This window comes from Chiloscyllium punctatum, chromosome 3 (genome assembly GCF_047496795.1).
Source record: "Chiloscyllium punctatum isolate Juve2018m chromosome 3, sChiPun1.3, whole genome shotgun sequence".
Taxonomy (NCBI): domain Eukaryota; kingdom Metazoa; phylum Chordata; class Chondrichthyes; order Orectolobiformes; family Hemiscylliidae; genus Chiloscyllium; species Chiloscyllium punctatum.
The window spans coordinates 157,725,990-157,749,478 of record NC_092741.1 but is presented as its reverse complement, the minus strand read 5'-3'; the positions used below and the strand labels follow the sequence as shown (position 1 = coordinate 157,749,478).

Sequence of the window (23,489 nt, the reverse complement as noted above, 5' to 3'; positions counted from 1 at the left end):
ACTTTTCTTCGGAGGTGTCTTCAAAACCACTTTGCACTCGCTATCTTCAAAGATTTGTAACAAAGCAGATATCTTTTACTCTTGTCTTTAGCATTTCCAATTCTTTATTACTTCTTGCTGTCTGTTTTGCCTTTAAAATTCACTCCGACATTGAACTTTATCTGAGGAACATATCATATACTTGGTGTTGGAGATATATCCTCGTTATCTATTTACAGTATCATTTTAGAGATGAATGTTCAGAAAACCACAACCTTAATGGAAAGAAGTTCATATTGTGGAATCAGCATTAACAAGTTGCCAAAACCTTTAATGAATTACAGAGAAGAAAATGTTAATTGAAGATAAATAAACTGTCCATGACCATACATAATGAAAATGGCAAATATAAGGTTTTTGCCCTGCTGATCATTCTAATAATCTGTACATCATCATTTATTTAAAAAAATCATATGGTTGTCTGTACCTTGTTTTTATGATACAGAATGATGAGCAGCCAGAGAAAAATAGAAACAAGGAGAAAAGACGAGGCAGGCCAGGGAGAAAACGCAAGCAAACTATGGTAAGCACAGATCCTGTTGTTCAATGTCCCATGCTTTTCAAATACACTGAGTCCTCTGGTTGCTGGTAGGGATGCATTAATGCAATGTCAACATTCTGATAAGAACATGAACTGATTGGCTGCCTTTGTTCCCCTCAACTGATCCCAATTTTTAATTTTTACGGTCTTTTTTCCAGTGACTGTTTTACATTTACTCTTTCTTCGTAACATAATTGCTGGTTGAGTGACTGCGTCAAACATCAAGGCACTTAAAAAGAATGATCCATATGACCCTTGAAAACTTTTCTTTCCCAGAATTATATTCATTTTTAAGATGTCATTAGGTTTGTTTCTCTCATTCCTTCCAGTGTTTCCCATTAGCTTCACTCTATTTTTTGAATCTTGTTTAAGCATCAACACTCTGCATTCTATTGTCAAAGGGCCAATGTAATGTCCAATAATGTGTTTGAATCTAAACCTAAAGAAAGCCTTGACCAATGTGGGCATATTTCCTCATTATTCTTCATGGAGCAAAACCATTTAGAAAATAACTTACATTTACAACTTTGTTCCACATGGGCACACAGGAAACCTGTTATCCATTCCATTAGCCAGCAAGTCATTTTGGTGGAGACATGACTGCAGTTTAACACTAATTAGTGCAGAAGTATAGGTTGTGGAACTATTCCATTAGAAACCAGACTGACACAATATACATACTTCTCATTTGAGATTATTGTACAGGGAAGGAAGGTGTTTCCGCTGAGTACAGACAATTCCAAAGATTTTCAATTCAATTCCCCATTTATTTGCATAATTTTGTGTTATAACTGCATTTTACTGACAGAGAAGTAACATCTCACTGTTCCTTATATCAAGAGAGACATTTAATGTTGTACTTCACTTACTTATAAGTAGGATTGAAAATGCTACTTTTGGAAGGCATCACAGGTTAAGATTGTAATCACTTAGTTACATGGCTAAACTTACATCTGCCCAGTGTACAGTTAATATCACAATAGCAGCTAGAAGTACCTGGCTTGTGTTATTATTATCCATCCATATGTTGAGACAACCTTCCTCTGGACTGAATATTTATGAAAATGTTGCATAAATTATGAAAGTTAATGAAATATGTTTCTTTTTGCCAAGTTCTAATTATTCACTCACTCAGAAACAGCTAGACACTTCTTTAATGTTTGTGTCCATATAGATGATTTGGCTGGCGTCTCCACGTTATTACCTAAACATGATAGTTCAAAGCAGGATGTTGCTTGTGTGGAATTTGCTGTTTGTTACAATCTGACAGTCACACTTAATAGTTCTCTTGAGTATTGCAACAGGCTTTAAGCAGTGTATGTGCATAAATACTTATTTTATGTGGTATAAATGAAAATGTTTTCTAAATAGCGTCCCCAAGTTATGTCAGTAATTGTGTCGTTGCTTTCAGAATGACCCAAAGGGCATCTTGCTTTGTGTTGTGTTTTGCTTTTACATTGTGCCAGTGAGCACATACATGCTGTGGTCTGCTGCTGTGACAAATATCTTAAATGATTAAAAAAAAATGCTTGAGCAAAAAGCTAAAATAAATTGGCTGAAACAGCACACTCATTTCAAACAAAAACCAGCTTTCCTTTTTTACACAGATACTGCTTGACCTACTCAATGTTTCTAGCTTTGATTTTATGGGGTTTCAGTTCCTTCCTCCTCACTTTGACCAAACTATTCGGAGCTCAGAGTAGATTTCTGTTGCATGTTTATTCAGATTTATTATCTCATGAGGTAGAAGCCATAGCCATCCTTTTGTAAAAGTCGACCATCATCAGTCATTAAGGCTTACCTTCCAGATTTGATCAATGAATATGCATGCGATCGCTAAACCAACTAAATCTTAAAGTCAGACACCTATTTAGGATTGTCATAATAATTGACTTTGTATTTGGCTCAACTGTTTGCTCAGGGTTATTAGATCAAACTCTAAAATAGATATTTGAAAAACAAATACCCTTTCTTGGTAGAAATATTGCTGCCAAGCTGCAGTATTAGAAGACATTCAACTGCCAGATACTTCGTCAACAAAGCATTTGAGCAAATGAATAATGACCCATTAAAGTGTCAGATGAATAGTCACTTGCTTTAGTACCCTGCCATATTAGTTGTAGCAGGATATCAATGCAGAAAAGACTAATGCATCTTGATGCACTAAATTAATCAAACACCCCTTAGTTGTAGAAATGTATTTTTTAGTGTGGAAAAGGGTAAGAATGTATTTTTGTTTCATGTTTTGTGACAGTGTGAGATGGTTTTCTACATCGAATGAAAGGTTGATCAAGGGAGAAAATGGAAAGACAAATGCAGGTTGGGAATTCAGTGAACTTAAAGTAGCTCTGATTTATGTTGACAATTTACCAGTTGCCTCCTTCAACCTTTGCCTTATCTTGGTGCTGTATATGCACTTTCAGAAAAATAACCATTCTGACACGCACGAAAAGACCAGAGACTGTATTAGGTCTGTCCCAAGCAGTCAATATACAATAAAGCATTTCACTTTGCTGTCATAAATAAAGCCTCAAATATGTGAATTTTTGTTCATCTTTATTCACTCTCACATTTGGTATTATTTAAGGGTATTCTTTTGAATCTTTTCCATTGTTTCAATGCCATGCCAGTAATTTGGGTGTCCAAAGCTCTTCGTTGTGGCCAACTGAACTCCAATGTCATTTCTTTGTTTTTATGCATCACATATAAAACACAGAGACTTATTTACCACTTTATGGGGTTTCTACTCATACTGACCCCTTTTTCCTCACCCTGGCCACAATCTCGAAAGATTTCCTGGCTCCTCTATTCTTGAGCTTTATCAGTTTAGGATTGACCTCCTTTAACTTTTTTTTACATAAATAGACTAATGCACATTTTGTTGTATCTAACCCCAGCTCCAATCTTAGCTAGTCCCTTGGGATTTTCTCCCACTCTGGTGTTGTGAGTCCTGAGGTGACTGAACAGTCCACTGCTGGATCCACACACCTTGCTTCAGGTGGGGCAGCTGGGACCGATACGGAGGGTTTTGTACACTCCTGCTCTATCTCGAACTGGAGGTTCAGAAGGTTTGAGACGTGAGTGTCCTGAACCATATCGCACTACATGCTGCCTTTCATCATCTCAGGACAAGCCCAGCCCGATAGGAGGTTGAAAAAGAATCCATTGGCTGAGAAGCAATGTGTCTGTCTCTGTCCCGAACTGGAGGAAAGACCCATTAACCAGTGAAATGAGCTGCACATTTCAGAGAAGTGTGGTGGAGATCGGGTGGTGATAGTTCCTGAGGCAAACTAATTTTTGGATGCTCCATAGTCCCTCCCAGTTGACAGAGTTTAAGGTCTTTATGAGATGAGAAAAGACCACATCTAGGTGTTACTGTTGCCTCTGCTGTCTTGGGTTATGTCTTGTTGTGTAGATTATGTCCACCATGCCTCAATGGTCTGAATCTTCATTGTGACTCTAGGAGGAGGTCTTCAGCCACTGAAAGGAGATGATTGAAGAGGACTTTTACAATGTCCTTCCTTGTAATGGACAGAGGGAGACCGTTTTGTAGTTACCACAATCAGTTTTAGCCCCTTCTTGAAGATGCCCACAGTGACTCAGAGATCTCTGGCATGGTTTCCTCCTTCCATGCGAGGGAGATTACATACAAGCTAAAAGTGCTTTTCCACTGTACAGGATTTTGATGGGGATTCTATCAGCTGAGATCTTCAAAGAGCTCCTTCCAGCAAATGCTCACTGTCCATCTCTCCATTTTACACCACAATCTACACTTCCTTTTAGCCAAACATTGGAAAACCATCCTTCCACTCTGTAATTAAGACTGACTTGTTTCACTTCTCTCAGATCACCCCTGACTTGATCCACAGGAATCTTTGTCTTTTTCACCTTCAAACTCACCAAGCCCAGATTCTCCTGGCTGGATTTTCTCCCTGCATTCTGCTCAAAGTTTAGCTGTTTCCGAACTTTGCCACTTGTATTCCATCCCACATAAAGTCTAGCCACTAAGCATGCTGACACCATTGAATTCTTGTTCCTCAACATTACAAATGTGAATTTTTCATCCTTGTACTTAAATCTCCTTATGGCCATGCCCCTTCTAAAACTGTAACCTTTTCCAATACTATAAAACACCTGCCTCCCCCCTCACTGTATACTCTGTCATTGAGACTTCAGCCTCTGGTAGATTCCATCACCATTCGTGGCTGTGTCTTTAATCATCAAAGGCCCACATTTTTGGATAAACCTCTTCAATTCCTTCGCCTCTCTCTCTCTTCTTTTAAGCCCCTTCAGTATGCTTTTAAAAACCTATTCCCCGTTGATACTTTCAATTTCTCAGTAATAATGTGATTCATACCACTATGAACTATGTTAAGATATTTTGTACAGGACGACTCCCGTATCTGCGGAATCGTTTTCCGCGGTTTCAGTTACCCACAGTTTACCATGGCCTGAGCATATTATAGGGAGGGTCCCAGCACCAGGGACCAGGAGGCTGCCGGGACGGTACGATTTCCATTTAAATGAATGCGTTTGCTCTATCAGTCCGCACTAGATCCTGGAATGTAAGCCCCGCAGATGGTGGGGGGGGGGGGGGGAGGAAGAGAGGTGGGGGAGTGCGGAGAGCTACTGTATATCAATAGTCGTATTTAAATGTAAGACTACATTCTAGATTCTTGATTGAATAGTCTCTCTTTCACATGACACTGCCAGTTGTCATCCCTGTCTCAGTTTGTCTGCTGCTGAAACCCTCATTCACATCCTTGCTCCAAGGAATTCCAGTAATCTCCCTCCCAGCTTCCTCAGTGGTACACCAATCTGATCCCTACTCCAGCCCAAGCACAGAAACCTGAGCTCATCCATAAGTCTATTCCTGTTTTTTTGCAGTGAAACATCCTTCATCCCATTCCCCCTGCAGTCACTAACCCACATTGGTTTCCGGTCCAGTGATGCCCTGATTTTGAGGTTCCCATCCTTGCCATCAACTCCCTCCATGGTCCTGCCCATCACTATCTCTACAGTTCCTTCAAGACCAAGAATGCTCTGAGATCTTTCCACTCTTACAGTTGTGGCCTCTTGCACACTTTCATTTTTAATCATTCCCCTATCACTAGCTGTGCCTTCAGCTCCCAAGATCCTAAGCCTTGGCATTCCCACCTCAAACCTATGCAGTGCTCTGTCTGTCTGCACTTCTTTGAGATATTTTTAGAGCCTACTTCTTTGACCAGTATTTTGGTCAGTTATCCGAACTATCTTCTGATCTGGATTGATATCAGATATTGATAATACCAGGTGTTGATATGAAATGTTGTTTGAATCTGCCTCTTTTGACCATGTCCATGTTGTAACACAGGTGGTTGTTCCTGCACAAATCTATTGGGTAAAGCCCTTCAAACCTCTCGCTGCTAGAGGTTACAGAATATTTTGTACAAACATATTCAAGGAACAATCTTTGAAACAAGTTTGGCGAAGTTAGATCTCCAGGTGATGCAGCTGAGGCACTCTGGGACTGGACATGACTCCTTCAACCATTAACACTTCGTACTTACAGCCGAGTCCCAGATTCAGCCTGTAGTGCATTCTCATCTTCTAAGGCTTGGGGACTGTGCTGATGCTTTGAAAAGTACAGTATGTCATTCTGGATTTGGTAAGTTGCAGATTGTTTAAGAGCAGTTCATCAAATAAGCTTTTCCTGACTCAACTTTAGTGAGGAGACTGCCATCCTCACCCAGTCTGGCCTACATGTGGCTCCAGGGCCGTAGCAATGTGGTTGACTCTTAACTGCTCTCTGGGCAATTAGGGATGGGCAATACATGCTGACCTAACTAGCGACACCCACATACCGTGAATGAAAAAAAAAATTCTCTTTACAATACATTGAGCGTATTTTGGAAAATCAAATCAAGGTAGGAGTTTCATGGTTAATGTTAGGGTTTTAAGGAGTATAGTGGTAGAAAGGAACCTTAGAGTTCAGGTTCACTGTTCTCTGAAAGTGAAGTCCCAGGTAGACAGGGCAGTGAAGAAGGCTTTTGGCCGACTGGCCTTCATCAGTCAGGGCATTGAGTATAGAAATTGGGAAGTTACATTGCAGTTGTACAGGACATTGGTGCAGTCGCAGTTGGAGTATTGTGTTCAGTTTTGGTCACCTTGTTATAAGAAGGATGTTATTAAACTGAAAAGAGTGCAGAAGGAATTTACAAGGATGTTGCCTGGTCTCAATGGTCTGAGTTATAGGGAGAGGTTGGACAAGCTAGGACTCTTATTGTTAGGGCATAGGAGACTGAAAGGGGCCCTTATAGAGGTATATAAAATCATGGGAGGCATGGATAGGGTGAATGAATTCAGTCTTTTTCCCAGGGTGGGGGAATTGAGGACGAGAGGGCTTCAGGTTAAGGTTAGAGGGGAAAGAAAAAAAGGGAACCTGAGGGGCAGCGTTTTTACACAGAGGGTGGTACACATATGGAATAAGCTGCCAGCGAAAGTGGTTGAGGCGGGTACATTAACAACATTTAAAAGGTATTTGTACAAATACATGGATAGGAAAGGATTAGAAGGATATGGGCCAAGTGCAGGGAAATGGGGTAAGTGTGGATGGACATTTGGTCAGCATGGACTAGTTTGGGCCAAAAGGCCTGTCTCCGTGCTGTAGGATTCTATGACTCTATGAGATGAGGTTCCTTAGAGGTTTACAATCAGCCATGAAAGGCCAGGAAACTATAGACCAGTGAACCTGATGTCAGTGGTGGGTAAGTTGTTGGAGGGGATTCTGACGGACAGAAACATGCATTTGGAAAGGCCAGGACTGGTTAGGAATAGTCAACGTGGCTTTGTATGTGAAATCGTGTCTCACTAACTTGATTAAGTTTTTTGAAGAGGTGACAAAAAAGATTGATGAAGACAGAGCAGTCGACATTGTTTGTATGGATTTCAGAAAAGCATTTGATAATGTTTCTCATAGACTGATAGACTGATTAGTAAGATCCAGGGAAGCTAGCCAGTTGCAAACAAAATCGAAGGTAGGAGACTGAGGATGGTGGTAGAGGTTGGTTTTCAGACTGAAGGCTTGTGACCAGTGGTGTGACAAAAGGATCGATGCTGGGTCTACTGCCTTTTGTCATTTATATGAATGATTTGGATGTGAATATAGGAGGTATGTTTAGTAAGTTTGCAGATGACACCAACATAGGAGGTGTAGAGGACAGCAAAGATGATTATCTCAGAGTACAATGGGATCTTGATCAGATGGGCTAATGGACCAAGGAGTGGCAGATGGAGTTTAATGTAGAGAAATGTGAGGTAATGCATTATGGAAAGGCAAATCAGAATCTGACTTGCACGGTTAATGATGAGGCCCTAGGGAGTGTTGCTGAACAAAGAGACTGGCAGGGTACACAGCTCCTTGAAAGTGGAGTTGCAGGTAGACAGTATGGTGTTTGGTATGCATATCTTCATTGGTTAGATCATGGTGTCAGTTTGTCTGCTGCTGAAACCCTCATTCACATCCTTGCTCCAAGGAATTCCAGTAATCTCCCTCCCAGCTTCCTCAGTGGTACACCAATCTGATCCCTACTCCAGCCCAAGCACAGAAACCTGAGCTCATCCATAAGTCTATTTTTTTTTGCAGTGAAACATCCTACATCCCATTCCCCCTGCAGTCACTAACCCACATTGGTTTCTGGTCCAGTGATGCCCTGATTTTGAGGTTCCCATCCTTGCCATCAACTCCCTCCATGGCCCTGCCCATCACTATCTCTACAGTTCCTTCAAGACCAAGAATGCTCTGAGATCTTTCCACTCTTACAGTTGTGGCCTCTTGCACACTTTCATTTTTAATCATTCCCCTATCACTAGCTGTGCCTTCAGCTCCCAAGATCCTAAGCTTTGGCATTCCCACCTCAAACCTATGCAGTGCTCTATTGCTCTATACTCCTTTGAGATATTGTTAAAACCTACTCTTTTGACCAGTATTTTGGTCAGTTATCTGAACTATCTTCTGATGATATTGATATTAGATATTGATATCAGATTTTGTATCAGATGTTGTTTGATGATGGTCCTTTTGGCCATTTCCCTCCTGGCTTCCTATGTTGTACACCAATTTGATCCCCACCCCAGCCCACCCTAGCACGCAAACCCATTGAGCATAGGACCATTAAGTATAGGAGTTGGGATGTCTTATTGTGGCTGTACAGGACATGGGGAGGCTACTTTTAGAATACTGCGTACAGTTCTGGTCTCCCTACAATAGGAACGCAGTTGTTAAACTTGAGAGAATACAGAAAGATTTACAAGGATGTTGCTGGGGTTGGAGGATTTGAGCTATAGGGAGAAGCTAAATGGGCGTCAGAGAGTGAGGGATGACCTTATAGAAGTTTATAAAATCATGGGAAACATGGTTAGAGTGAATTAACAAGGTCCGAAATTAGAGGGCATAGGTTTAAGATGAGAGGGAAAAGATTTAAGAAGAACCTAAGGGGCAACTTCTTCAAACAGAGGGTAGTGAGTGTAAAGAAAGAGCTGTCAGAGGACGTGATGGGGACTGCTACAATTATAACATTTAAAAGGTATCTGAATGGGTATATGAATCGGAAGGGTTTAGAAAGATATGGGTCAAATGATGACAAATGGAGCTAGGTCAGATTGGTGTGGATGAGTTGGACCAAAGGGTCTGTTTCTGTGCTGTATAACTCAATGACTTGATGCTTAAAGGACAGTGGGAGTTGGTGATCATAGCTGATCCATTCCAGGATACAAATCTCACTAACCTGGATGCAATGCTGCATGAAGTTCAATGGCCTCACTTTTAGTTTTGTTAAGTTCAGGAAATACATTTTCGAATACCAGATGCTCTCATTAGACTCAGATACTGTTGAAATCAGTGTGACATCATTGACCTACAAAACCAATGTTTCTTTTAAAATGTTATTCTTGCCAGAGGTCAGTCTTTTCCAAAGTACAGTACATTTAAATTCTGTTGGTGGCTGTGATGTGTTATTTAACATGGAATAAAGACAGTGTAATATTTTCCAGGCAGTCACATGACTGTACTTATGCCCAACTCAGCACAATGATGATCAGGATTCATTCCCAGCATTCATCTCCTTCACCTGTATGTTACCATGCAATGCAGCTGGACCCTCATGACTCTGAGCTGCTCTTGGTCGTCTTGCAAAGCTTTCCACTGAAAGCCATCCTTTCATCAGATTGCAGAAGTTACTGGGCCAGCATAGCATTGCAGCATTAGCAGAGGAAAAGACAGGAGGAAGACAGACACGAATGCACAAAAGTGATCAGCTAACTTCCGTACGAAATTTAGAAACTTGCTTCCATTTAGAAATTTGCTTTGAAATGGTCATTTTATGGTGGAATTGATCATTTGCGTGTGGTCACACAGATGCTGTGGTGCCCAGTGACAGAGGGAAAGGGTTGGGGAAGTTGGTGTTGCATTGGTATGAAACTCAAATAAATTCTGCACAGACAGGCTTGACCAGAAATGGGATGTCAGTTTCCTCTTCGTCCTTATTTAAAGAATTATTCATGAGATGTGGGCATTGCTGGCTGGGCCAGTATTTATTGCCTATCCCTAATTGCCCTCGAGAGATGGTGGTACATATAAAGGCACAACTTAGGAGCACCAGTACGCTTGCTCTGCCAGTCAATAAGATTATGGTCCATCTGTTTGTGTTCTGAACTCCACATTTTCATTTACCCCTCAGTTGACCATTGGTTACTTTGTCTTACAACTGCCCATATACTTTGCCCTAAAAATATCCAATGCTCCCCATCCGCTGCCTTCTGAGACACACTGTTCCAAATTATCTCAACCCTCAGAAAGAAAAAATACTCCTTTGTCCTAAAAAGACAACCAAAGGTTTTAAACAGTGAGCGTTAGTCTTGGACTTACCCACAAGAGGAAACATCCTTGTTATAGCTCTTCAGAATCTTGTAAAATTCAAACTCTGTTGGAAACAAAGCTAATCTGCGCAGCCTTTCCTCATCAGACAACCCACTGCTTCCAAATATCTATCTTGTGAACCTCCTCTAAATTGTCTCCTTGGATTTACAGCTTTGCTTAAGCAGGGAGATGAAAGCGGTACAGTACTTAAGATGTTGTCTCACTCATGCCCTCTCTAACTGAAGCATAACATGCTTACTTTGACATTCAAGTCCTCTCATAATAAAGGATAACAATCCATTAGCCTTCTTGATGACTTGCTGGACCTGCACACTACCTTTTTTGATACTTATGCACTAGAACACCAAGATCCCTCTGCACCATGGCATTCAGTAGTCATTCTGTACTAAGTAATACACTGTATTTTTTAAATTATTCCTGCTAAAGTGAAAAGCTTCACATTTTCCCACACTATGCTTCATCTGCCAGGTTTCTGCCCACCCATCCAATCTACCTAAATCTGTCTACGACCTTGCAATGTTGACAATTTATTTTTCTACGTATTTTTGTGCCATTAAAAATGTAGCTTCCATACCTTCACTCTCCTCATCTCAGTCATTGATATAAATTGTGAAAGATTGATGCCCCTGTGGGACTGTACTTGTCATGACCTGCCAATCAAATGAATCATTTATGTATACTACGTTTATTGCCAGCCAACCAAACCAGGATCCATGCTAATTACTCCCAACACCACATGTTCCTACTTTGTTCAATAATCTTGTATGTGGCAATTTGTCAAACCTTTCTGGAAATCCAAGTACAGTACATTTACAGGCTCTCCTTTATTCACAGGAGAAGTTACTCCTTTAAATAAGTCTTATAAATTGATTAAATATTACTGTTCTTTCACAACACCTCTCCCTGATTACTTTGAGATTGTCCAAGTGTTCAGCTATAGCCTCCTTAATGACTGATTCTAATGGAGGTCTAGATTAGAGTGATGCTGGAAACGCACAGCAGTTCAGGCAGCATCCAAGGAGCAGTAAAGTTTTACTGCTCCTTGGATGCTGCCTGAACTGCTGTGCTTTTCCAGCACCACTCTAATCTAGACTCTGGTTTCCAGCATCTACAGTCATTGTTTTTACCTGACTGATTCTAACACCTACCCATCAAAAAAATAAGCTGTATTTCCTGTATTCTGTCTCTCTCCCTACCTGAATAAATTAGTAACTTTATTGTCTGTTGAAATCTTTCCAGAATCTATCACCGTTTGGGAAAATTAATATGCCACTACTGCCTCATCAGTCAGCTCTTTTAAAACCCTCTGATTCCATCCCAACCTGACCCTACCTGTTCTTTCTGCTAGACTTACTCGATTTAGTCCCTCTTTTCTCTTCAAACTCTGTACATGTTGACCTGGTTTCCACACCACCTGCCATACTAGTTTATACCCCCTCTCAAAGTGGTATTAGCAAACCTCCCTGCCAGGATGTCAGTGCCCTTCCCACCCCATCCTTGCTGCTGTGGAAGAGATGTCATTGATCCAGATATCTGAATCCCTCTCTCCTACACCAGCTCTCTAGCCACACATTTAACTGCATTCTCTTCCTATTTCTGACCTCACCAGTATATAGCATAGCATTGTATGGACTCCTCGTCCAGGCTCCCATTGCTGATCTGATTTTTTCCTGTTTATAAGTTGGTTAAAACTACCCAAAATTATTGCTGTCCCTTTATCATAAGCACCCAATATTTCTTCTTGTTTACTTTACCCACTTTGTAGCTACTAATCAGGGGACCTGAAGATCACTCCCTAGTGAGAATTCTTTCCCCTACATGCTTCATTTCTGTCCAATCTGACCCTACATCATGATCTCCCTAAGTGCTGCAGTCCATGGGATGTAGGTACAATGCAATGCTGTTAGGTAAGGAATTCCATGATTCTGACCCAGTGACAGTGAAAGAACCACAATGTAGTTTGATGTTAGGAATCTGTGTCTGGCATGGAGGCAGATTGCAGGATGTGATGTACCCATGCTTGTGCCATCCTTGTTTTCTGGTTGTTTGAGGTGGCAGATGTGAAAGGTGCTGTTGATTAAGCCTAGGTGAGTTACTCCAGTGCATCTTGCAGATGGTCCACACTACTGTCATTGTGTGCTGGGAGTGATTATTGAAGTTAGTGGATGCAGTGCCAGTCAAATGGTTTGCTTTTTCTGGATGGTTGATTGTTATTGGAGCCACAATCCTCCAGGCAAGGATTCCAACACACTCATAATTTGTAACTTGTAGATGGTGGACAGGTTTTGTGGAAACAGAAAGTTAGTTTCCTTTGCCACCACATGTCTTAGACTCTGACCTGCTCCTGTCGCCTGAGTATTATAAAACTGATTCTGTTCAGCTTCTGACCAATCATTACCCCAAGATTTTGAGGGATTTAGCCATTGACAGTAAAGCCATTAAACATCAGGGCAAAGGTTGGATTTTATTCTTGTTGGAGATAGTCATTGCCTGGCAATTGTGTGGCTCACATTACTTACCATTTATCAGTCCAAGGCTGGATGTTATCCAGGTTTTGCTGTAAGTGGACACAGACAGCTTCAAGTATCTGAAGACTTGCAACTAGAATCCGATGTGTCTTCCTGCGAGCTATCTGCTTACCACCGAGCTGGTGGCCAGAGCTGTGACCCCCCCCATGATGACAAGATTGTGCAGATTATCATGCAGCTTGGCTCTGCACTGTCGAATACTGCATTGTCACTCCAGAGCTCAGTGTTGTAACTTCACCCAGAGTTGTGCTTGATGACATTCTCCACAGCTGAGTAACTCAATTTGTATGCATGCTGTCCACTTGTACGTGGATTACACCCAGAATTCATCAAGTATGTCTTCAATGAAAAGCCTTTCTTGCCCAGTAACTACCCTTCAGTTAAGTCATTGGAGACGCAAATGCAGAGGAGTGCTGCAGAATGAAGTGCTGTCAGGATTTTGGGCACTGGTCTGCATGAGTCACCGTCCATGATCACAAACCAGCAGGACAATAAGGGCGTAGAATCCCTTTCAGTTCCACTAAAGGGCAGAAGGTGGAAATCCTTGAGAAACCATTTTCTTGCGCCACCTACAGCTACTGATAAGATAGAATGAATCTCTAAGAGAGCACCTCAGCTCTGATTGAACAGAGAGCAGCAATGAACAGCAAACTCAGATGTTGCAAAATATCTCCAAGCCCAGTCAGAAGGAACGAGACAGATGGAAGTTAATCACCATGATTGTCTGCACAGACATTGGAAATGTGCTCTTTGTCAGATGTTACAGACAATAGGCTGCAATAGTTGTTTGGTTTCAGTGATGATGTGCTTAGTGAAGCACAGACACATTACACTCACTAAGGTTGAGAGAGGCACATTGCTGCATGAAGGTTTAGGACAGTTATAGTCTGCAGCTGTAGCTCATCCACCCTAACCCCCCCCCCCCCCCTCCTTAGGCACCCCCACCCTGGTTTCCCAGCAACCTGCTGTCCAGACCTTCTGCTTTTTCTCACCCCTCCCACCCCCATCCCAGTGCCCCAGTTTCCCAGCAGCCCTCTGTCTCGACCCTCTGCTTTTCCTTGCTGTATGCTGCTGCTGGCCATGAGCTATAGCCCCCTTGGGTCAGCTAGTCTACAGAGAAATCTTGAAGTCATCAAAAAATTCTCCAACTCACCCTGCTTTATAGAAAGTTGCAAACACTTGTCAAATCAAAGAACTGTCCAAAAAACAACTGATAGCATCTACTTTAGAAATGATTGATGTTCCTTTTAAATTAAGCTGGTTAGGGAGGCTTTTAATACTGATGGTCCATTCGACTGTGCAGATCAAGGGAGGGCGTTAGCTGGGGCTTTAAGCTTCAAAATACACAGCTGATATCATAGCAGTGTTACATTGCTGTTCTGATCTGCTTGTTGTGTATACTTCCATCTAATACTCATTCAGTATGTATTAACTTCCTCACTAATATTGAAGGGTCTGATGCTATTCACCTGGCAAGTGTGCACATATTGGTGCAAAAGCTATTTAGGAGCTCGATTTAACTGATACTAATCAAAACATGCACATTAGTAAGCTCAATTTCTCACCCACTCCTGTTCTCCCATGCGTTATAGCATCCATATGTCTGGTAGATACATGACAAATTATACAAAAGCTTTAACTTTGATTTCTTGAGGTTAATCAGTTTTCTTATTTGCATCTGTTCAGGTCCACTGGGTTCTTGAGACTATATTTGCCCTGCCTGATATTGATTCCGCTGAATGTTGCATGTGGTCAGAGAGAATGCTCACTCCATACACAGCCTGTGCATAATAACTTAATCATTGGCTCCTCCTCAAGTCAAGATCAGCAACTGGAAAGTTAAGCTCAAATCTGGGGTATATACAGTTCAGGGGTAAAGATTTTATTCATGAGGTTTTTAAATGGTGACTTTTTATTGAGAAAATGCCATACAGCTACTGCTGTAATATTAATAGAGTAAATTCTCTCCCTTCCATTGGTAATTCAATGCTGTGCATTGCATTCTGAATGTTTGTATTTTGTATGACTGGTAAAGTGAGACTGGTATTGTGTCTGTCTACGAACAATACAAAGCAAGATGATAAGAGCTTCAAACCTTGGTCTATGCTGAATGGCCATTCTCAAACAGAGGTACAGCACAACCATAAGTTGCCACAGACTGTAAATGTGGAGGATATGAAGTTTAATATGGAAACTGTTGCTTTTGTTTAATAAAAATGACATTTCAGCTGAAAATGAGACAGGCTTGTGATGTCAATGCAGTTGAAGAGCCTGTGAGCACTTAGGATATTCCTTACCTTGACATAAGAACCATTTATTCAGAGTTCTGAAGGAATCCAGGGTCCCATGGACCTGTATCCAACAAGGATTCTACCACTTGATGACAAAAGGGAAAGAGAAAAGAGTAGATATATTTCACACAGGAACCAAAAGTTTGGTTCCAAAGGACATTTTGAGAGCAGGAGTAATATTGCATTATTTATAATATTGTGTGCATTTTGAATCTGAAAGTTTCAAAAGTTGAAGCTAATAATATAAAGAATAAAATATGTATCATCTGAAGAATTGAGCTTTACCAGGAACAGCCCTGATGGTTTATTATTGCTGACTATATCTGGAACCTATTGAATTGTTTTAATATACTGCAATATTGATGATGTCCTGTCACCAAACAGCTACAATTATAAAATGTAATAAAAATAAAACTTTCGTCAAAAGCAAATGTCAAGATTTTGGAATTGGGTTTCAATTCACAATTGGAAATAAGCCTCAACCTTCTTTTTAGCCTGCAAGTATTGATTTGGAGAAATTAACCTTTTGTGTAGTAAAATTATTGTTTTTACAAACAGTTCCTTCTCAGCCATGAGAAAAGCTAGTTGGATTCAAAGACAAATAATTACAGTGTTTCTAATTTACCATCATTAGTGAACTGATGAAAGGCATAAAATGAAAACAAGTTATTGCAGATGTTGGAAATCAGAATTAGAACATAGAACAATACGGTGCAGAACAGGCCCTTCGGCCCTCAATGTTGGGCTGACCTGTGAACTATTCTAAGCCCATCCCCCTACACTATCCCATCATCATCATGTGCTTATCCAAGGATTGTTTAAATCTCCCTAATGTGGCTGAGTTAACTAAAAGTTAATTAAATGCAGAAAACGCTGGAAATATTATGCAGGTCATACAGCACCTGTGAAGAGAGTGTATTTTGTCTGTGGTGCACTGTTCCTAATGGTAGAACTAAAAGTGTGTATCAATTCCAATCTTACGTTGGATGCAGCTCCTGCACAATTCTATTTAGAATGTAATGTACTGGTGATGAACATGTGCTTATGGAGCAAGTACTGAGTGGGGAGTGCTCTGTCTGGGCTGTCACAGAAACTCTGGGAGCTGTGAGATGTTCATGGTGAAGGAGTGATGAAATCTTTATGGGAAATGGTGCTGACTTACATAATATTTAACTTGTGGTCAAAGAATAAAAATCCTTTTGGTTCACATTGACCCCTGCTTGGACCCATTGAATTCAGTCGCATAACAAAAGAGGGGAGTAGGTCACCTCCTGTATGTATCTATGGCTGGTAGTCTGTGATATGCCACATATACCTTACCCATAGAATCCTGGAATGTGCCAGTGATGAAGACACTGAGAGCTACATTAGCCATTGGTATTGGCATGGAGTTCGCCCCAATTCTTGTGGCTGGGAGTTCTGCTTCACATATTTCAGTGACTACATCCCAGCACAGTCTCAGTCATCTCTGGCATTGTCTCTCCAGTGCCTGCAGGCAATTAGTTCTTCTTCTGAGGACATACTGATGCACAAGTGCCTGTCTTCCATAAACAGAAGAAGAAAAGCACTAGGAGCAGGAGTAAGCCATTCAGCCCCTCGAGCCTGATCCACCATTTAATTCAATCACGGTTGATCTCATCTCAGCATTAACCCCACTTTCCTAATCGCTTTCCATAACCTTTCAACCTGGTCATAATTAAAAATCAGCCTATCTCCTCCTTAAATTTACTCACTGTCCCAGCATCCACTGCACTCTGAGAGAGAATTCCACAGATTCATGACCTTTTGAGAGAAGTAATTTCTCTTCATCCATTTTAAATCTGCTACCCATTATCCTAAAACAATGATGTCTGATTCTAGATGTCCTCACATGAGGAAACACCCTCTCTGGATTTACTTTCTCAATCCCCTTTAGCATCTTATTTCCCTCAATTAGATTTCCTCTCTCTTTCTAAACTCTAGTGAGTATAGGGCTGAACTGCTCAATCTCTCTTGATAAGACAAGCCCTTCATCTCTGGCATTAACCTCGTAAAACTTCTCCAAACTGTCTCCAATGCAGTTACAGGAAGAAAGTGAGGACTGCAGATGCTGGAGATCAGAGTCGGGCATTCCTGATGAAGGACTTTTGCCCGAAACGTCGATTCTCCTGCTCCTTGGATGCTGCCTGACCTGCTGTGCTTTTCCAGTACCACACTCTCAACTCCAATGCAGTTACATCCTACCTCAAGTAAGGATACCAAAGCTGGGTACAAAGCTCCTGATGACATCTCATGAATGCCTTGCATATTTGCAACAACGTGTCTGCTTTTAAAGTCGATTCCTTTTGCAAAAAATGCCAAAATTCTATTTGCCTTCCTTATTGCCTGCTGTACCTGCAAACCAGTTTTCTGTGATTCATGCACAAGGACACCCAGATCCCTCCACACCAAAATATTGACGTTGCTCTTCATTTAATAAATTGTCTTTTTATTCTTCCAACCAAACTGGATATCCTCACACTTATCCACATTAAACTCTATCAGCCAAAGTTTGGCCCATTTACCTCGCCTATCCATATCTCTTTGTATATTTCTCATTTCTTTATTGCAGCTTGCTTTGTGGAGGCAATGGCCAAATAGTATTATCGCTGGACTATTAATCTACAGATCCTGGGTAATGTTTGGGGACCTGGGTTCCAATCCTGCCGTAACAGATTATGGAATTTAAATTCCCTAAATATCTGGAGTTAACAGTCTAAAGATGACCATGAATCCATTGTTGACTTTCAGGGAAAAAAACCCATTTGGTTCACTAATGTCCCTTAGGGAAGGAAACTGCCATCTTTACCTGGTCTAACCTATATGTGACTCCAGACCCACAGCAATGTGGTTGACTATTAACTGCCCTTTGGGTAATTAGGATGGGCAGTAAATGCTAGACAAGGCAACAATGCCCTTATCCCATGAATGAATGAAAAAAACTTTCCCACCTATTTTAATGTCATCTGCAAATTTGGTAATAATGCATTCTATCCCAACATCCAAGTTATTAATATAGATATGACATATATAAATTGAAGATATTGGTATAGATGATGTTTCCTACTGATCTTGCAATTGTTGTTGTTGATCTGCATGAATCCATCATTTCCTCCATACCACCAAACTCACCCTCCTTTGCATCCCTTTTGCATTCCTCTATGGTCCTGAGCACACTCCATCACCCCTTCCCTCCTGCCTGCTCATTCTTGACTGGCCCTTGTAGGTCCTTGCGTTTTCATACAAATTTCTGGTTTTCTGCTTGTCCCCATTATGCCAGGGAAAGTAGTTGAGGCAGGTACAAAAGCAATATTTTAAAAACATTAGGATGGGTCCATGGATGAGAAGGTTTTAGAGGGAGATGGACCAAATGCGGGCAATTGGAACTAGCTGAGTGGGCACCATGGTCAGCATGGATCAATTTGGGCCAAAGGGCCTGTTTCTGTGCTGCAATATTCTATAAGTTCGACAAAGAAAACTATTGAATTCACACAACTGCATAAAGTCAACAGTTACGCACACAAACATGAAGTAGGTGTCACTGAATTCCTGTGTATCACTGCAATCTTTTGAAGATTGGGTGTAATTATGAGCAATTTTAAGGTAATGAATATTTGTGACATGCAAATGGATAATAAATCGGAAACCACCACAGGATGCTGTGAGGACAGACCTGTTGCTGATCTGATTTCTCCAGCTCAACTTGTCATTGAGAAATCAGAATTCTGGCTCCTGCATAATAAAGTCACCCCTTCCATGATATTTCCAGGTCTAGATAAAATGCCACCCTGTCTGTCAGGTTTGTGGCCTTTCCTCAGAATTGGAAATGATTCACAATGTGTCATTTTTTAAGCCAGTTCAGAAGCAGAGAAAGGTGAAAAGGAAAGTGCCTGTGATTGGAGCGATGGCGTTACTAAAGGAATGATGGTGCAAAGCAAGTCCAATGATAATGTATCAAGTCAAAAGGAAAGGATGGACCTGGGGAGCTGGAAATGAAAACAGCAAATATCGAAAATGTTGGAGAAACCCAGCAGATCTGGCAGCATCTTAGGGGAGAGAAACAGAATTAGACACAAATGCTGCCAGACCTGCTGAGTTTCTCCAACAGTTTCTGTCTTTGCTTCAGATTTCCAGAATTCACAGAATTTGGCTTTTATCAGATTCACAGCTGCTGTCTGAGAGAGTGAGAACACTGGTTATGGTCTGAAATTGTTCCATTTGAAGTTGAGTCCTAAAATTGTAAGGTGGCTCATCAAAAGATGAGGTGGGTTACTCAAGGTTCTGTTGAGATTCATTGGAACAATGTAGGAGGACAGGGTCAGCAATATCAGAATGGCAGTTGGGCAAAGAATTAAAGTTTCACAAATCGGTTGGTGAAGAATAAAACTGGAGCAAATACTTACATACTTTAAATATATTTTATATATCCATATATTTTTACAGTTGTAGTTATTGACCTCTTTAAGGGTTGCTTCCTGCGTGCCCTCTGTTCTGAGGTTGGTGGGAGGTCAGGGATAGAAGAGAAGTTCTGGCAGGTCACGCTGCTCTAGCCTCAGGCTGGAAGGCTGGATCTGACACACTTCTATCAAGGATCCTTTCCGCATTGGGCCCTCCCACAGAGCTCCATCCTCCCACCCACCCACCGCTGGTCATCCCTTCCTTCCAGGCCTGTTCATCAAGAGCCCCATCTGACTCCTTGTCCTCTACCCACCACAAGATTTGACTCCCCAAACTCTGTCCACCATCTACAAGGCACAAGTCAGGAGTGTGATGGAATACTCCCCATTTGCCTGGATGGGTACAGCTCAAACAACACTCAAGAAGCTTCACACCATCCAGGACAAAGCAGCCACTTGATTGGCACCACATCAACAAACATCCACTCCCTCCACCAATAATGCTCAGTAGCAGCAGTGTAGATTATCTACAAGAGGCACTGCAGAAATTCACCAAAGATCCTCAGACAGCACCTACTACCATCCTTCACCAGAGTTGGAAGTCTCATTGGACTCAAAACATTAACTCTGCTTTCTCTACACAAATGCTGGACCTGCTGAGTTTCTCTAGCAATTTCTGATTTTGTTTCTTTTTTCCCAGCATCCATAGTTCTTTGTGTTTTGTTCCCCACTGACTGCCTTCACCCAACCCATCTGTAAAACCCTGCTCCAGAAAGTCTCCCGATTTACTTCAGAGATGCCTTTCTTAGGTCCAATGCCAACAATCATGAAATGGTGAAGCATTTCTGTGAGCTGTGAGTATCCCTTTCACAGTGTAAAGTTGCTGATCACTGTTAAGATAGAGAATGAGGTTTTGTAAAATTTGTTTCTGGAATGTGAAAATTGTTGGCGAGGCCAGCATTTTTACTTGTCAAAGTTGCTCTCAAAACACTGGTAATGACACTGGTGCAGTATAGATAAGGAAGGGAAGGACATTCAGGGTTCTCACCCATGAGTTCAGGACAGTGTGAGACTTAGTGGTAATGGTGTTGCCCTCCAAGCCCTTGTATCATGCAGGTTCTTTAATGATCATTTCAAAGCATTGTCGTTTCTGATATAACACGATAGTTCCGTCCTTGTGCGATCTTGCATTATAAGAAAATCATGCAATAGCCACACCATTTAAACCAGTGGGACTGGAATCCCATTATGACCAATACAGATAAGGGAAGTTTGCATTCTACAAAGAAAGGTCTAAATTCTTCAATCAGGTTAAAGCCAATTCCCGTTGGGGAAACACATGTTATAGTAGAACTGACAGCATTTACCACGATGGCATCTTGCCTGAAACCACAAGACCATAAGAAATAGGAACAGAAATAGGCCATTCAGCCCCTCAGGCCTGTTCTGCCCTTCAAGCGGATCAAGGCTGAACCAACATTCCTCACATCCATTTTCCTTTCTTTTCCTAAAACCCTTGATTTCCGGACTGATCAAGAATCTATCTATCTCATCCTTATATATACATTAGGATTCTGCCCCCACAGCAAGGAGTTACAAAGACTCTGATAGAAGAAATTCCTCCTCATCTCAACCTTGAAATTAGTGCCCCTTATTTCTGATACCATGACCTCTGATCCTAGATTCTCCCATGAGTCATAGGGTCATATAGTACGAAAACAGACCCTTCGGTCCAACTAGTCCACACCAACCATGTTCACAAATTAAACTAGTCCCATTTGTCTGCGCTTGGCCCATATCTCTCCAAACCTTTCCTAATCATGTACTTATCCAAATGTCTTTGAAATGTTGTAACTGTAATTGCATCTACTACTTCCTCTGGCAGTTCATTCTACACACAAACCACTGTGTAAAAATGTTGTCCCTCATGTCCTTTTTAAATCTTTTCCCCTCACCTTAAAAATATGCTCCTAGTTTTGAACTCCCTCACCCCAGGGAAAAGACCTTTGCTATTCTCCTTATCTATGCCCCCTGTCATTTTATAAACCTCTGTAAGGTCACCCCTCAACCTCTTACATTGCAGTAAAAAAGGTCCCAGTCTTTCCTGTCTATTTTTATACTGGTCATTCTGCTATAATGTGCATTTCATTAACGCAAACTCACTGTAACACGATTGGCAAATTGGGGACACTGGTTCGAATTCGCAAACCTTTAAAATGTGTGTTGGCTGTAACATGATTATATCGCCAACACTTTAAGTGATGTTTCTAAGTGTGATTTTTTCTATTACACAGGATTGCATAAGAACACAACTATCACGTTATAGAAGAACTACCTGTATCTCAAACCTTCCATTTCTGACATCCTGTGAGCCCTTCAGAATCCTATATGTTTCAGTGAGCTAAACTAACATTTCAGTTAAGAAGTCCCATTGATCTCCCCCTTATTTATTCATGTTGAAAGGAATTTGATAAATATCACCCCCACAAGTCTAACCTGCTTACAGTTGTCTGGTAAATCAGGCAAAGTCAATATGGCTTCATGAAAGAGAAACCAGGCCAGAAAATGTATTAGAATTATTTGAAGAAGTGACATGTGCAACAGATGAAGAGGAAGCAGTGAATGTAATATTTATGGATTTCCAGAAGGCATTTCATAAAGTCACACGTTATGCTACTGAGGATAAAAGCCCCCGGTAGTAAGGATAGGATATTAGCCTGGATAGAGAACTGACTAACTAATATAAGGCAAAGGTGGGATAAGGGGAGCTACATCTGGTCTTATGATCTCTGCTCACTTTCTGATATTTCTGCAAACTCATTAAACTGACAAAGTGTCTGTATGCTTCAGTAATGTAGATTGCAATAGACTACAATGTTAATTCTTTTAGTGCATAAGAGTTGTTGACAGCAATGGAAATGATCTCCTGTCTTTATAAAGTGCACTTGCTGGGAATTTTCAATGTGGTATTTCAAACCATATTGATAGATTTATAATATGATAATTTTGTGAAATGTGGGAACCAAATTTCCAGGAGGTGATGGACTGACCTGATCAAGAGAAGTTGCTAGATTAATGTTGGACACAGGATTGGTGATAGCCTTATGAATTATATTGCAGTGACATAGAGTCGTAGAGTCATAGAGATGTACAGCATGGAAACAGACCCTTCGGTCCAACCTGTCCATGCCGACCAGATTTGGTCTCTTCCTATTACCTTAGTCATATTAATTTAATGAACATTGTTGTGTATAAGTAGAGATCAGAAAGGTTTGAGTAAGTTGTGCATTGTGGGAATTTCAAATTTTGAAGACAGTTGTGTTTTTACAACCAACATCCATTGCCGCAAAAATGAAAAAGAAGTTATTCATAGAGTCTTCTCAATTCTATTCTTAGAAAATTGACTGTTGTGTGACACTGTGTACATTTTGAGTTTGTTCTATTGTGTCATTTTTTAAAAAATCCATCAGTGGCATATTAATAAAGTAAAGTGACGTGTAATATCAATGAAATGGTTGGGGTGTGGCCCAGGATTATGATTAATGTCTATTTTTCAATTTGTTGGTGAGTGTGTATTGCAAATTCCATTGTCTCTAGCTCAGAGTTGGCAGCTGTCCAGAGAGCAGAGCACATTTTCTTTTCCCGATACACAACCAGAGTGATTCATGAAGCTTTGTATTAAAGCACGAGAGACGCATTGCACAAACTTGATCATGTTACAGAAGTTCCAAGGGATTGCCAGAAAACTTTTTTCAGAGC

General features: G+C 41.0%; 1 protein-coding gene across 12 annotated transcripts in view; it reads left to right on the top strand.

Annotated features, from left to right (window-relative positions):
* Positions 1-23,489, top strand: part of LOC140467006 (DNA (cytosine-5)-methyltransferase 3A-like) — a 638,661-nt gene that overhangs the window by 63,944 nt on the left and 551,228 nt on the right. For 8 of the 12 annotated variants that reach the window (XM_072563080.1, XM_072563028.1, XM_072563020.1 and 5 more), the window contains exons 3-4: positions 485-562; positions 17,376-17,543. The exons of 1 other annotated variant lie outside the window; for it this stretch is intronic. In XM_072563080.1, the coding sequence (XP_072419181.1) occupies positions 485-562; positions 17,376-17,543 (246 nt within the window). The remainder of the gene's footprint in view (positions 1-484; positions 563-17,375; positions 17,544-23,489) is intronic. 3 more of the 12 variants (XM_072563053.1, XM_072563071.1, XM_072563064.1) reach the window with 1 other exon arrangement.